This window comes from Tachysurus vachellii, chromosome 7 (genome assembly GCF_030014155.1).
Source record: "Tachysurus vachellii isolate PV-2020 chromosome 7, HZAU_Pvac_v1, whole genome shotgun sequence".
In the NCBI taxonomy this organism is placed as follows: Eukaryota; Metazoa; Chordata; class Actinopteri; order Siluriformes; family Bagridae; genus Tachysurus; species Tachysurus vachellii.
The window spans coordinates 27,669,526-27,683,726 of NC_083466.1; the positions used below are offsets into that span (position 1 = coordinate 27,669,526).

General features: G+C 39.8%; 1 protein-coding gene across 1 annotated transcript; it reads left to right on the forward strand.

Annotated features, from left to right (window-relative positions):
• Positions 1–3,057: 3,057 nt before the first annotated feature.
• Positions 3,058–13,454, forward strand: maf1b (MAF1 homolog, negative regulator of RNA polymerase III b). The gene is made up of 8 exons (XM_060875286.1): positions 3,058–3,520; positions 6,353–6,437; positions 10,062–10,193; positions 11,144–11,306; positions 11,846–11,967; positions 12,102–12,221; positions 12,334–12,429; positions 12,573–13,454. Exons 2-8 carry the CDS (start codon positions 6,355–6,357, stop codon positions 12,595–12,597), a joined length of 741 nt encoding a protein of 246 aa, XP_060731269.1. The 5' UTR covers positions 3,058–3,520; positions 6,353–6,354; the 3' UTR covers positions 12,598–13,454.
• The last annotated feature ends 747 nt before the right edge of the window (positions 13,455–14,201 follow it).

Sequence of the window (14,201 nt, forward strand, 5' to 3'; positions counted from 1 at the left end):
ATTAAGGGCCTTGCTCAGGGGCACAACAGTGGAAGCTTGGTGGACTTGGGATTTGAACTCATGACCTTCTGATCATTTACATTTCCAGCATTTGGCAGACGCCATTATCCAGAGTTACTTACATTATGTCATCTTTATACAAATGAGGATTAAGGGCTTTGCTCAGGGGCGCAACAGTGGTAGCTTGGTGGAATTGGGATTCAAACTCATGACCTTCCGATCAGTAGTCCAAACCCTTAACCACAAACCACAAAACATTTACATTTCCAGCAATTGGCAGACACCCTTATCCAGAGCGACTTACATTATCTCATCTTTATACAACTGAGGGTTAAGGGCCTTTCTCGGGGGCCCAACAGTGGGAGCTTGGTGGAATTAGGATTCGAACTCATGACCTTCTGATCAGTAGTCCAACACCTTAACCACTAGGCTACCACATGCCCGTTAATACCTCATTAAGACCAGTTCAGTACAGGTGTTTGTTAAAAGAATAAAAAACATTTTTTATTTAAAAAAAAAAACAACAACAAAAAAGGTGGATTAAAACAAGACAGAGAAGAGAGACTGGAAGTTATGACATGTGGTGTGTTATTTTCCTGTAACAGCAAGTCCTGAAGTGTTTTATTCCTTTTTTACCACAGATATTTAACACTAGTAACAGTGTTTAGTTATTAATAAATGACACAATAGATTGACCTCATTAATATGAGCCTGTGATCTGTGACTTGAATTAAATAGAGTTTTAGTACAGAGGGTTAACAGACACTAACTTTCTTTTTATTTTTTTTCCCCACGTAAACCTACTAGAAACTGGGTCTTGCACACCCAATCGAAGTTTTATCTTATTTTTATTTTATTTTAGCAAAGAAAAAAAAAAACACAGAACATACCATCGTGATTTCTAACTTCTTATTGCCCACCTATTACGTGCACCAGCACATTAATATACAGTAACTGGCTGGAACAGGCCCTGATCTGGAGGTCATTTTGTAGATGTACATTGTACAAGAGGTCAGTAAAGGATGGGTTTAGGGGATCAGCTTTGATCAGTGTTGTACTTGGTATTTTGTTGGCCACCTTTCTAGGTGTTAGTTTAGAGACAAAAAAATGTATCCATGTGTTACTTGCTTGCACATCTTCATTATTATCAGCAGATGATAATAATCACTTTAACTGTCACTTTAACTCTGGACTTGCACAGCACAGTGCCACTTTATACACACCATAATGCACATGGACACTTTAAAGACAATTACAAAATTTAAAAAAAATTTTTACTGCCAATATCCTTTCACATATATGTTCATATATTTTATATAGTTTATACTTTTTATTTATCTAACTCCTTTTGGTTTTATTTTTATCTTTAATTCCAATCCTTTCTATGTTTGAATACCAGACAGAAGTAAAAAGCTTTCCCTGCATGTCGTACTATTTATGTATGTGTATGTGACAAATAAAATTTGATTTGATTTGAGACAAGGTGGTGGCTATAGGGTTAAGACTCTGGGTTACTGATCAGAAGATGACTGCCACACTTGGGCTTTTGAGCAAGGCCCTTAACCCTCTTTACTCCAAGGGTTATTGTTGTCTCATGTACATTACAGTACAGTGAAATTATATATTTACATATACCAACTTGTCAGGAATCTGGGTGACTTTTTACATTACTACTGGCTTAACATGACTGACAGTCCTGATAATGCAGTACTTAGTTAATCAGGGTGATTGCCTGGGGAAATAAACTGTTCCTGTGTCTAGTAGTTTTGGTAAACAAAGTTCTGTAGTGTCTGCCAGAAGGGAGAAGCTGAAAGAGGTTGTGTCCAGGGTGCGAAGGTTCAGTAGTGATTTTTCCTGCCCGGTTTCTGGTTCTTGTATGGTACAAGTCCTGTGGAGTGGGCAGGGGGCACCAATTATTTTTCCGCTGTTTTTACTGAGCGTTGCAGTCTGTTTCTGTCCTGTTTTTTTGCTGCACCAAACCAGATGGTGATGGATGTGGACAGGACAGATTCAGTGACTGCTGGGCCTTTTTGATGATGGAGTTTATGTTGCACTCCCATTTCAGGTCTTGGGAAATGCTAGTGCACAGAAACTTGAAGGTCTCCACAGATGACACATGGCTATTGGATATTGTTAGGGGGAGTAGTGTTGAGGGGTCTTTTCCAAAGTCCACATTCATCTCCATGGTTTTGAGGGTGTTTAACTCTAGGCTGTTCTGACTGTACCATAGCACCAGCCGCTTCACGTCCTGCTGATATGCAGACTTGTCGCCATCTTGTCTTGTATAGTATAGTTTTATTTATGTCTGTACTTTTTGAAAGTCACAAAAAGCTGGAACCAAATCCCTCATGTGTGTCAACAGACTTGGCCAATAAATCTGATTCTGATTCTGATTCTTATTCTGATCTCAGATGAGACAGATGAGCGTAGTATCATCTGCAAATTTCAGGAGTTTAAGAGTTGCGTCACTTGAGTGCAGTCATTAGTATAGAGTAATAATGTTATGGTGTTATAGACACTGTTACAAAAACAGCTATTTAAAAAAAAATGTTTATTGTGTGTTGAATGGTTAATGGTGTGTGTGTGTGTGTGTGTGAATATTGTGATTGCTTATATTTTAAATAAATCATTTTTCCTCTGCATTTTTAAAAAAAGAAAAGAAATGCTTGGGAACAATGATAGGAAATAGTGTAAAAAAATTCCCTATTATGTTACATGAACTGCTGTATTTATATGTGAATTTATATGTAAATGTATTCACCTAAGCACACTGTTACACGACACCAACTACTATATTACATATATTTAGCTATTACACGTATAATATATTTATATATTTATACATATATATAAAATGTCACATTCGTATTAAAAACAAAACACAAACAAATGGAAAAAAAAATGCAAATGGTTGTTTTCGACCAATCAATTCGATGTAAAATTTCCAGACGTTGAATATCTGACCAATGAACTGAAGGGTACGTTTAACAGATACAAAAGACAGCCAATCACGTATCGTGTGTCGAAGTAGGCGGGATTTCTGTACTGTGTGTGTTATTTAGAGACGCATAGAGGAGATTAAAATACCGAGCGGGTATATTTGTGTTAAATATCAAACCAAAAGCGGAATTAGAGCGGTTTTTTTTTTTATCAGGTCGCGTCGATAAAAGCGACTGTGAGCAACCGACGGAGTGTTTTAGCTCCTGTTTTTGTCTGTAAAGCGGTTTAGACAGGAGGGGGATGAGGCTTCAGCCGAACTCGACACTATCTCTGGGTTTTATGTCGCTTGTACTTCGACAAAGCTGCAGTTTCTCAACGGATTTTTCTATAAAAGTGCGTACAGAAAGTAGAAGATGTCCGTTGCGACCGTTACGTTTTGAAAACAACTGAATTATTTTGTTGAACGTTTAAACCAGAAGACGTTATTGTTGTTGCCGTAACCTTAAGGGTGAAACCGAGAGACTTCACAACAAATCTGCTTTATTTCTCCATTTTCATATCATCTGGGCTAGAAATTAAGGTAAGAAACACGTTACATCTTATTTGTGCTTCATTTACACAACATAATCGAACCCTAGTCTGCCATTTTAATACCTATCTATTACAAATACTTCTTAAACGCGTAATTTCTTTATTATGAGTTATGCTTTATATACAAATGTCATCTTTTAGTTAGATTTATGTCTCTTAAAAACAGCTTTTTTTGTTTTAAACCAGGAAGCTGTACTCGAGGACGCGTCCCAATTCGACTCGTGTTTAACACTCGGCCTAGGGCACTAGGGAGGGTGTAGGAGCCCGTTATTTGTGTAGCCTTTGTAGTGCACTAGTGTAGGGAGTAAGGAGGTTTGTTTGGACGAGACCGTGTTTAAAGAGAGGGAAGGGCGACCCAGGGCTTGTCTGATCAAAAGATCAACAACATTATAAATAAATAAACAAATAAATAAAATAAGTGCTCTCTAGAAAGTGACATGTTATTACTTTGTAGTCTATGTAAATACAACTTTATAAACATTTTATAAAAAATTCTAAAAAATTATATTTGTGTAATTTTATATAAATATCTATTTTTTTTTATTTTTTTTTTGGAAAAAGTCATTAATTTGTTAAAAAAAAAAGTATGTAAGATTGAACAATAGTTCAAAAAAGTATTACAGTCAGTTCAAAAACATTATATTTTATACTAGATCATTTCCTAGGAAATGAGTTATTGATTATTGTTATTGATTTATTCTTTCTAAAGTACATAACAATGAAGCTTAATGTAGTTAACTGATTTATTCCTTAAAATGAATTTCAGACCCTTTACCTTTGCTGACAAAATAAAGACAATTTTTTTTATATATATATATATATATATATATATATATATATATATATATATATATATATATATATATATATATAGTGTGTGTGTGTGTATGCGCATATATATATATATATACAGTTGAGGCCAAAATTATTAGCCCCCCAGGAATTTTGGAACATTTTCCTAAAGATCTTTCCAATTTTTGTAGCATTGATAAAACTTGATATAATCAAACATTCACCAGTGCTATTTAGTAGCTTTTGGTACATTTTGAAATATAAAATACATTTATAGGCTTGCTTTATAATCAAATATAGTGAAAATGGGGTGGTCAAAAATATTAGCCCCTTGTGAATATTTGCTTTCAAAACACACCCAATTAATCAATCAGCTTTCAAAACACACCAAATTAATCAATCAGTTTTCAAACCACACCTGTGCAGTCAACTGGCTTCCTAACAATACCTGGGCATTCAATCAGCATTAAAGGACTCCAAGGAACAGGGCACTTGAACACATTATTGGGAGAGACTATTTTTACTCACCATGCCAAAGACAAAGGAAATCAGTCTTGAGCTCAGAAAGAAGATAGTGGAGGCTCATGATAAGGGGGAAGGTTATACTGCCATTTCCAAGCGTTTCACAGTGTCTACAACCGCCGTACGTTGCATCATTGCCAAGTACAAGGAGACAAATTCTGTAAGAAACAAACCTGGGCGTGGTCGTAAGCGCAAGATTTCAAGAACCCTGGAGAGGAAAATAGTCAGAGATATCAGCAAGATGCCCCGGACATCTGCCAAGATGATTGTTGCTGACCTGGCCTCTTCTGGAGTTGATGTTTCAAGGAACACAGTTGTGAGGGCTCTTCATCGTGGTGGGCTTCAGGGCCATCGTCCCAGAAGAACCCCTTTACTCAAACAGCGGCACATCACAGCTAGACTGAGGTTTGCCCGTGAACATTTGAAAGGTAAAGATGAGTTTTGGGAGTCTGTGCTTTGGTCTGATGAGACTAAACTGGAACTGTTTGGGCACATGGATGTTGCTTATGTTTGGTGAAGAAAGGGTGAGGCCTTCAACTCTAAGAACACAGTTCCCACTGTTAAACATGGTGGTGGCAGCATCATGCTGTGGGGCTGTTTTGCAGCTTCAGGCACAGGGAGCCTTGTTCGGGTGCATGGCATCATGAAAAAAGAAAATTATGTTGACATTTTGAGGGATAATATGCAGAAATCTGCTCGTAGTCTAGCCTTAGGTCAACGCTGGGTCTTCCAACAAGACAATGACCCAAAGCATACATCGAAATTGGTCCAACAGTTCCTGAAGGATACCAAAACCAAGGTCCTGGAGTGGCCCGCACAGAGCCCAGACCTCAATCCTATTGAGAATTTGTGGTGAGTGCTCAAAGTCAATGTCCATGCTCGGAAGCCATGTAATTTGGACCAGCTGGAGCAATTTGCAATGGAAGAATGGGCTAAAATCCCTCAGGAAACCTGTGCCAACCTAGTAAAGAACTACTCTAAGAGGTTGTTGTCAGTTGTGGCTCAGAAAGGGTTCACTATTGACTATTAATGACCGGGGGCTAATAATTTTGGACATTTCATTTTTGCCCTTTCTTGTTTCAACTCACTATTTCAATTAAATATCCTAATCAAACTTAGTGGAGATTTTGTCTTTGTTATTTTGGAAACAAATACACTATAAAACACTTGTTGTTAATGGTCATTTCCATGGAGAAATCAAGAGTTTTGTCTAATTTCATAAGGGGGCTAATAATTTTGGCCTCAACTGTATATATATATATATATATATATATATATATATATATATATATATATATATATATATATATATATATATATATAATGAAAACAGTATTGCTTTCTGATGACATTACAGTAAATTAAAAAACACTTTTTTTTGTGTGTGTGTGTAAAATACAAGTACAGCTTTTTTTTTCTAACACCACAGTTATACAGTGTGGTGCTGCAAAGCCTTTACGTGTGTCGAGCGCTGTCTCATGTCTTGTTTTGTTTGCTCATTGTTCAGCAATGAAGCTGTTGGAGAACTCGAGCTTTGAAGCGCTCAGCTCTCGGCTGTGTGTGGAAACTGGAGACTCGCACATCCTCGGCAGGTATTTGCTTCCTTATGCTTCTCGGCTGATCTCCAGTTCGGTAACACAACACACATACATCCATACACACCAAGGATGTGTGTAGTGTGGTAGTTAAATGTGGTGTGCACCCGTGTGTGAGAGTGCAATGCACTGTTAATTAACATTTTTTATCACACACACCTTTTCACACAATTAAACACAACCTCTGTTTCACTTCCACATGATATTCAATGTGTTTTGCCTTGGTCTCTAGATTATACTTTTGCTTTTATGATCGTATGTACGAATACGGTCTCTCTCTCTCTCTCTCTCACTCACACACACACACACACACACACGTACACACAATCTGATTATTAATAATACTTTAATTTAAGTGTAATATCAAATTTAGGAATGTGAAATTTACAAATGGTAAAAACTGAAAATAAGGTTGTGAATAAAACGATAAACCTGTTTGTTAACAGTTCAAATGATTCAGCGTCTCTTGTATCAGAATGAAACCATTCCATCGGTTCGTAGCTCGAATCGCTGCTGATGACGATGATAATCATAATGAATAATATTTTCATGTACACACATTTAGAGATCACTTTGTCTTCTAAGTAGTACAACTAAATAAAACATCAAGAAGAACAGAAATGCAGAGAGAAAGGAAGCACTTTGGTTAGAACCTGAATGTTTCACAAAAGGTGTTTCTAGTTGAGGCCAAAAGTATTATCAGAAGTTATTTGTCATTTTTCCTCTTGTGAAAATGATTTATATAAATGTACAGTCTTTATTTTAGTTTTTATTTACATGGTTTTTATAGAGAGTTTTAAATAAGGGGGGCTGAATTTCTTGCTCTTGACAAGGCTTAGTATCGTGATTAGCGCCGTAAAGTGTGTGTGTGTGCGTGTACGAACATACGGTGCTGGGTTGGTTTTTTTTTTTATACCTGCTGTGAGCGGATGCACCACATCTGTCTCTTTTTGAGACAGAACTGTTGCTTTCACAGAAATGCTGTTTTTCGGTTAGGCAGCACCCGTGGCTGTTAGGCGTGTCTGACTGACTGACTTACTGTGTGTTGGTGGTGTTTTTGCGAGCGCGGGTCCGAGTGTGCGAGCGAGCGCGGGTCCGAGTGTGCGAGCGAGCGCGGGTCCGAGTGTGCGAGCGAGCGCGGGTCCGAGTGTGCGAGCGCAGGTGGGAGCGAGCGTGGGTGGGTGCGAGCGTGGGTCCGAGTGTGCGAGCGAGCGTGGGTCCGAGTGTGCGAGCGAGCGCAGGTGGGAGCGAGCGTGGGTCCGAGGGAGCGAGCGTGGGTCCGAGGGTGCGAGCGAGCGAGCGTGGGTGCGAGCGAGCGTGGGTGCAAGCGCGCGCGGGTCCGAGTGTGCGAGCAAGCGCGGGTCCGAGTGTGCGAGCGCAGGTGGGAGCGAGCGTGGGTGGGTGCGAGCGTGGGTCCGAGTGTGCGAGCGAGCGTGGGTCCGAGTGTGCGAGCGAGCGCGGGTGCGAGTGTGCGAGCTCAGGTGGGAGCGAGCGTGGGTGGGTGCGAGCGTGGGTCCGAGTGTGCGAGCGAGCGTGGGTGCGAGTGTGCGAGCGAGCGTGGGTGCGAGCGAGTGTGGGTGGGTGCGAGCGCGGGTCCGAGGGAGCGAGCGTGGGTCCGAGGGTGCGAGCGAGCGAGCGTGGGTGCGAGCGAGCGTGGGTGCAAGCGCGCGAGCGTTCGAGCGTGGGTCCGAGTGTCTGTGTGTCTGTGTGTGTGCGTGTGTGTGAGTGTCTGTGTGTGTTCTTGCTTGTGCGTGTCTGAGCGTGAACGTGTGTGTGTGTGTGTGTGTGTGTGATCCCTCAGGCAAGCACTGTGACGCAGTTTGTGGTATAGTGTAACATTTGCATGTGTGTATGACACATCCTTCAGTTACCACACACACATGCAGCTTTGTTCCATATGTGCTGCCAAGTTGGCATGACCTTCTTCCTGAATTACTCCACTTCACTCCACGAGTGTCCAATGCTGCCTCATCGTGGGCAGAGCAGTAAACAAACTGTATGTGCACCTCTGAAATATTGTGTTCTAAAAGAAAGAAAGCATTTTGTGATTTTATTGCTACACTTCGGGATCGTTAGATGCTTTGCAGTGTTTTATACCCAGCTTTTATACGCAGCCATAGCGCATCGCTATTGAATAATGTGAACAGAGTAAATGAACACAATAAAACAAGTCTCTAACCTCCAAACACTGCTGTTTACAAATTTACAAGCGTGTGTGTGTGTGTGTGTGTGCGTGTGTGTGATTACAAAATGTTGAGGTAAGACCAGAAACATTTTTACTTAATTTAGCACTTTAGAACACACATTTAAAGGTGTACGGATTGAAATGATCTGAATGTAGAGATCAGAAAGGAAAAACACCGGAGTTTAAATAGAAAGTCCACTTAGAAACGAGCCTGACTTTATTTCTGTTCTCTGGGGATGGATACAGGCTTTAATCCAGACTGTTCTCAGTCACATGTCTCTCATAAACCATTGTGACTTTTGCCCTTCACCTATAAATATGATCTGGGTTGTGTGTCTGGACCTGGCACAAGCTCTCCTCTTACATAACCCCACAGCACACACACACACACACACACACACACACACCACAGTCTCCCTGTGTGACATTTCAACCCAGCTTCAAATAGCCCTCCAGATAAACACTGAGCCTCCTGTAACCACATCCAGCCTTTGCGCTCCACTGGTGTGTGCAGCTTCAAGAGCATCATTAAAACATCAGCTCTGTTTTCTAGACTCTAGCAAGGACTCGATTTCGAAAGAGTTTTCAAAATGCACTTTGAACTCCTCTGTCCTGAAGACCCATGCGTGTGTAAATGTAAAGCTGTAGCTTTACCTCAGACTGGAAACTCCTTCTACAGATATTAAGTCAAGTCAAGAAGCTTTGTCGTTTCAATCATATATAGCTGTTGCAGTACACAGTGAAATAAGACAACGTTTCTCCAGGATCATGGTGCTACATAACACAAAGACAGGGCTAAGGACTTGGTGCAACAGTGCAGGACAAGACAGACAAGACAGTGCAGGACAAGACAGACAAGACAGTGCAGGACAAAAGACAGTGCAGACAAAAAGTTACAAGACAAAAATACAATACACAAAAGACAATAAACAGTAAACAGAAACAGCACCGACCGACCAGTGTTAATACTGTATGTAAATAAACGGGTCCCTGCAGAAAATCCCAAAATTTACAGATGCATGTTTTTCCATTATTATTATTGTTATTGTCGTTATTGTTAGCCTTGGATTTTGTTAAGCAATCGTGATACAAGTCCCTGTGAATAAGCTGTTGCTATAGAACCCGATGAATACAAACCTGACGAGACTCACTCAGGAATACTACTTTAGGGAAGTTACTGTGAGAATGTAATGGATACTGGCTTTAATCCATCTCAAGACCCGACAGCGTTATTTGTAACTTGCGTAAAAGTAACTCCATCGGAAATATACAAGCAGGTAGCTAGACTTGGACTAGAAGTGAATAAAATAAATAATCCTATGAAGATTTGTATTATGCTGATCATTTTAGGAGACTTAAGTGGGTTGGTGTATTAAATAGCAGTGTAGAACAAATCAGTTCAAATTTCCTTCTTCTTTTCTTCCTTTCCATCCTAGGATCGAGAGCTACTCGTGCAAGATGGCTGGCGATGACAAGCACATGTTTAAGCAGTTCTGCCAGGAGGGGGAGCCACACGTGCTGGAGGCTCTTTCACCTCCACAAACCAGCAGTGCCCCGAGCCCTAACCTGTGAGTGCCTACGGCCTGCATTTACAATTAACACACACACACACACACAGCCCAAATTTGCATGGTCTTTACTCCCCAAACCTAAGTGTCACTACATCATTGTAAAGAGCTCTGTTACTTTTATAGCTGTAGTTTTTTAACTTTACATTTTTTCTGTATAACTGTGGCTAGGACAATAGTTCCAGCCGTAACATTTAAGCGTAACGCATCATGGTTTCCATAGTAACAACTCGTAGTTCGGATGCGTGTGCCACGCAGACTAAGACTAATAATAATCTGATTATATGCTTTGTGCTTTCTCACAAACATGACAAGCTGCATTATTTTTTGTATTATCTTCGAGTAAGGGAAAAAAGAGAGATGTGAGAGAACAACTTTTGTTTTTATGCAAGTGAGAGCAGGAAAATGTTGACTTGTAATCTTTACACATTAATCATATAAAAAAACGACATGCTTTTGTAATGAAGAACACTTCCAGATGTGCGTGTACTTCAAAACACTACTGGTATTATAGCTGGATTTTACTATAACAGCACAACACTGAGGGATTCATTATCGTCCTGCTATTTCTGAAAGAAACTGGTTAAAGGACAGCAGGGAGACACGGCTCTTCCAACCCGAGACGAGTGTCAGAAATAAGATCTCACCTAGCGACCGTCACTTAATCAGATGGCCAAACGGCACGGGTCAGGGCTTTCCAGGCTACTAGAAATTTCCAAACAGATGGAACTGTAAACAGGGGTCGTGTTTCAGTGGGACTGAGTGCGTTGTTGTTTTCACACAGTCTGAGCAGGTAATGTGTAGGGTTCTGTCTGTTGTGAATGATAAACAGCTACATCATACAGTGGCTTAATTACACACGCACTTACAGTACATCATGTCTCTCCTCAACAACACCTCTCAATATACTTTATTTCAGTGTGAGAACATTCACTCTCTCTATCTCTCAGGTTGGGCAAGAGTGGCGATGAAGTGGAGAACCCACTAAGTGACAAGTGCTGCAGGAAGACTCTGTTCTACCTCATCACCACACTGAACGAATCATTCCGTCCCGATTACGACTTCAGCGCCGCCCGAGCCCACGAGTTCAGCCGTGAGCCGAGCTTCAACTGGGTGAGTCGACACACAGAGATGCAGGAGGCAGCACAGGCTCTGCACCAGAAGTTGTGAAATGTTGATGAACATTTAAAGAACGTCCTTCAGGAGTGATTATTTCTATTTCTACCTTATTTTCTATTAAAACTGGTCTCTGCTGCAGAGTCTGGCTTCTGATCCGCCAGGTCATGACTCCAGAAACAGATTGTTCTAGCACTGAGACTTTACATGTCCTCATTTAGGGAAATTCTCACCTGAAATACGAAATTGTGTAAGACTTATTTGTGAAAAAGTGGAAACAGGATGCAGGAAGAACCTGTTTTCTGACACACACACACACACACACACACACACACACACACACACAGATAAAGAGTGTTATACTGGCAGTAGTGCAGCTGCAAATCACAGCTTTATATTAATGCACTCGTGTTAATGTTTCATGTTTTGCTTTATTTAAATGATTTTGATGTGGTCAGAATGCTGGAAGCCTGCTACAGGATGTCTGCGTTTATGTGTGATTCATCATAAAATTTGATTTGTGTGTGTTTCCTCAGGTGGCCAATGCTGTGAATAGCAGCCTGTACTCGTCGGTAGGGGAGGAGTTTAACACTCTTGGTCCAGAGCTGTGGAACGCCATCGACCAGGAGATCAACCTACAGAGCTGTGACATTTACAGGTGAGAGTGCGAGAGAGGGAGAGCGAGTGTGAGAGTGTGGTGAGAGAGTGCGGGTGGTGTGTGTGTGTGTGTGTGTTTTACGGACAAACCTTAAATAATTGTGTGGGTGTGTTTTTTTTTTTTTTTTGTTTTAGCTACAACCCGGATTTAGATTCAGACCCTTTTGGTGAAGAGGGCAACCTGTGGTCCTTCAACTATTTCTTCTACAATAAGAAACTCAAACGCATTGTTTTCTTCACTTGCCGCTCTGTCAGGTCAGGATAAACACACACACACAATACTTTTAAAAACACTTTCAATTCAAAAGATCTTTTTGGTCAATATCAGTGCTTGATTTTGAATCTCTCTTTTTTTTCCCATGATCAGCGTCCTCAGTAGCTACGGTCGTGGTTGCCTTGACAACGAGCTGGACATGGAGCTGGATGATGATGAGGAGGAAGTGGATGGCTTCAGTGAGGACAGGTGAGATCACATGACTTACTAAGTCAACAGGAAGTGCAAAAAAAAAAAGAATGTAATAAGTTTCAAAAGTTAGGGCTTAACAAGTTTCTGGTTTAAGCACTGGAAAGATGGATTACAATGTTCTCTCTCTCTCTCTCTCTCAGGTTCCCCCGAGCCCTGTGTGTGTAAATCCTGCTTGATCAGCGGCTAACAAGATGTCACCTTTTCTCTGCTCATTTGTGCAACCTTTCCTGGAATTTGACAGACTGATGCATTTCATTTATCTGGGCTATATTAAAGTTTAAAGTTTAGCCATTAAAGTTTGAATATTATGAAAATAGTCACTGTAGACATTTTTTATGCTTATGGATGGCTCTTTGGACACTGGAGACCCCTTGTGGACATTCTGGGAATGTCAAGGAGATTTAATACAAGATGGCTGTTTGGTTAAATTTTCACATGAGCCTGAACTCTACATTCTGCTATTCATTGTCTGGCTTTTTTCATTTTTAGCAGGAAATGATGTCAGTACATCAACATGTCCTACATACACCAGCAGTTAAGATGGGAGGCGCTTGTCATAGTTAATGACCTTTGTCCAGTCATGTGAAATATAAACCCTGTGATTTGTGTCTTTTCTGTTCAGCATTTTTACTGATTTTTCTGTCTTTATATTATTGTGTTCACCTTTGTGTTTTTTATATATATATTTTAACTGTGTGGTTATTTTTTAAATTCAAAGATTTTACCAGAATGGCTTTTATCGCACTGAAAGATTGTTTCTCGGGGGGACCTTCATGTGTGACTGATGCTGTGATGTTACACAGAAGTCTAAAGAATTGTGGACTGTTTCTCAGAAAACAAGGGCATCCTTTATAAAACTTTTGTACGCGATCAGATTTGATTCTATTGACTTTTCATTAAAGGTGACGTACAAGTTACTTATAAAACCTTGAAACCCATGTGAAACTTTGATTTAGGAAATGTGATGATGTAAATGTTTATTACATACACAAGTAGAAATAAACCTAGTGTGGATGAATTTATTTTTGTGTGCGCTCATGCACCAGAGAGCTTTTACACTGTCATTTTTCACCTAATTTAGAACTTTATATCAGTTCTGGATGCATATAATGCACTTGCATAATGTGTCATTTTTCTTTGAGTGCCCATAATGGAACGGTCTTCAATTACACATCTACATACAACACAATCAATCTTTCAATCTCTGGACAATAGAACAAATGCTGTGCATGGCCTTTCTAATGGAATGTAATGTGTATTAGATTAAGAGTTTAATTCCTCTCAGAATAAATCCACAGCCATTTGTCAACAATTGCAATAAATGCATTAACAATTACATCAATTTTTTTAGCCATTTAGAGCCATGTTTTATTTTGTATATACAGTGGTGTGAAAATATGTTGGCCCCTTCCTGATTTTTTTTTTTTTTGCATGTTTGTCACACTCTATTGTCATACTCTACTCTCAGATCATCAAACAAATTTAAATATTAGTCAATGATAACAAATAAACACAACATGCAGCTTTTAAATGAAGGTTTTTATTATTAAATGAAAACAAAAGAATTAAAAGATAAAATTTAAACATAAAATGTTAAAACAATTGTGGTTTATCACACCTGAGTTTCTTTAGCCACACCCAGGCCTGATTACTGCCACACCTGTTCGCAATCAAGAAATCACTTAAATAAGACCTGACAAAGTGAAGCAGACCAAAAGATTCTCAAAATGTACACATCAATGCTGAGAAATTCAAGAACAAATGAGAAA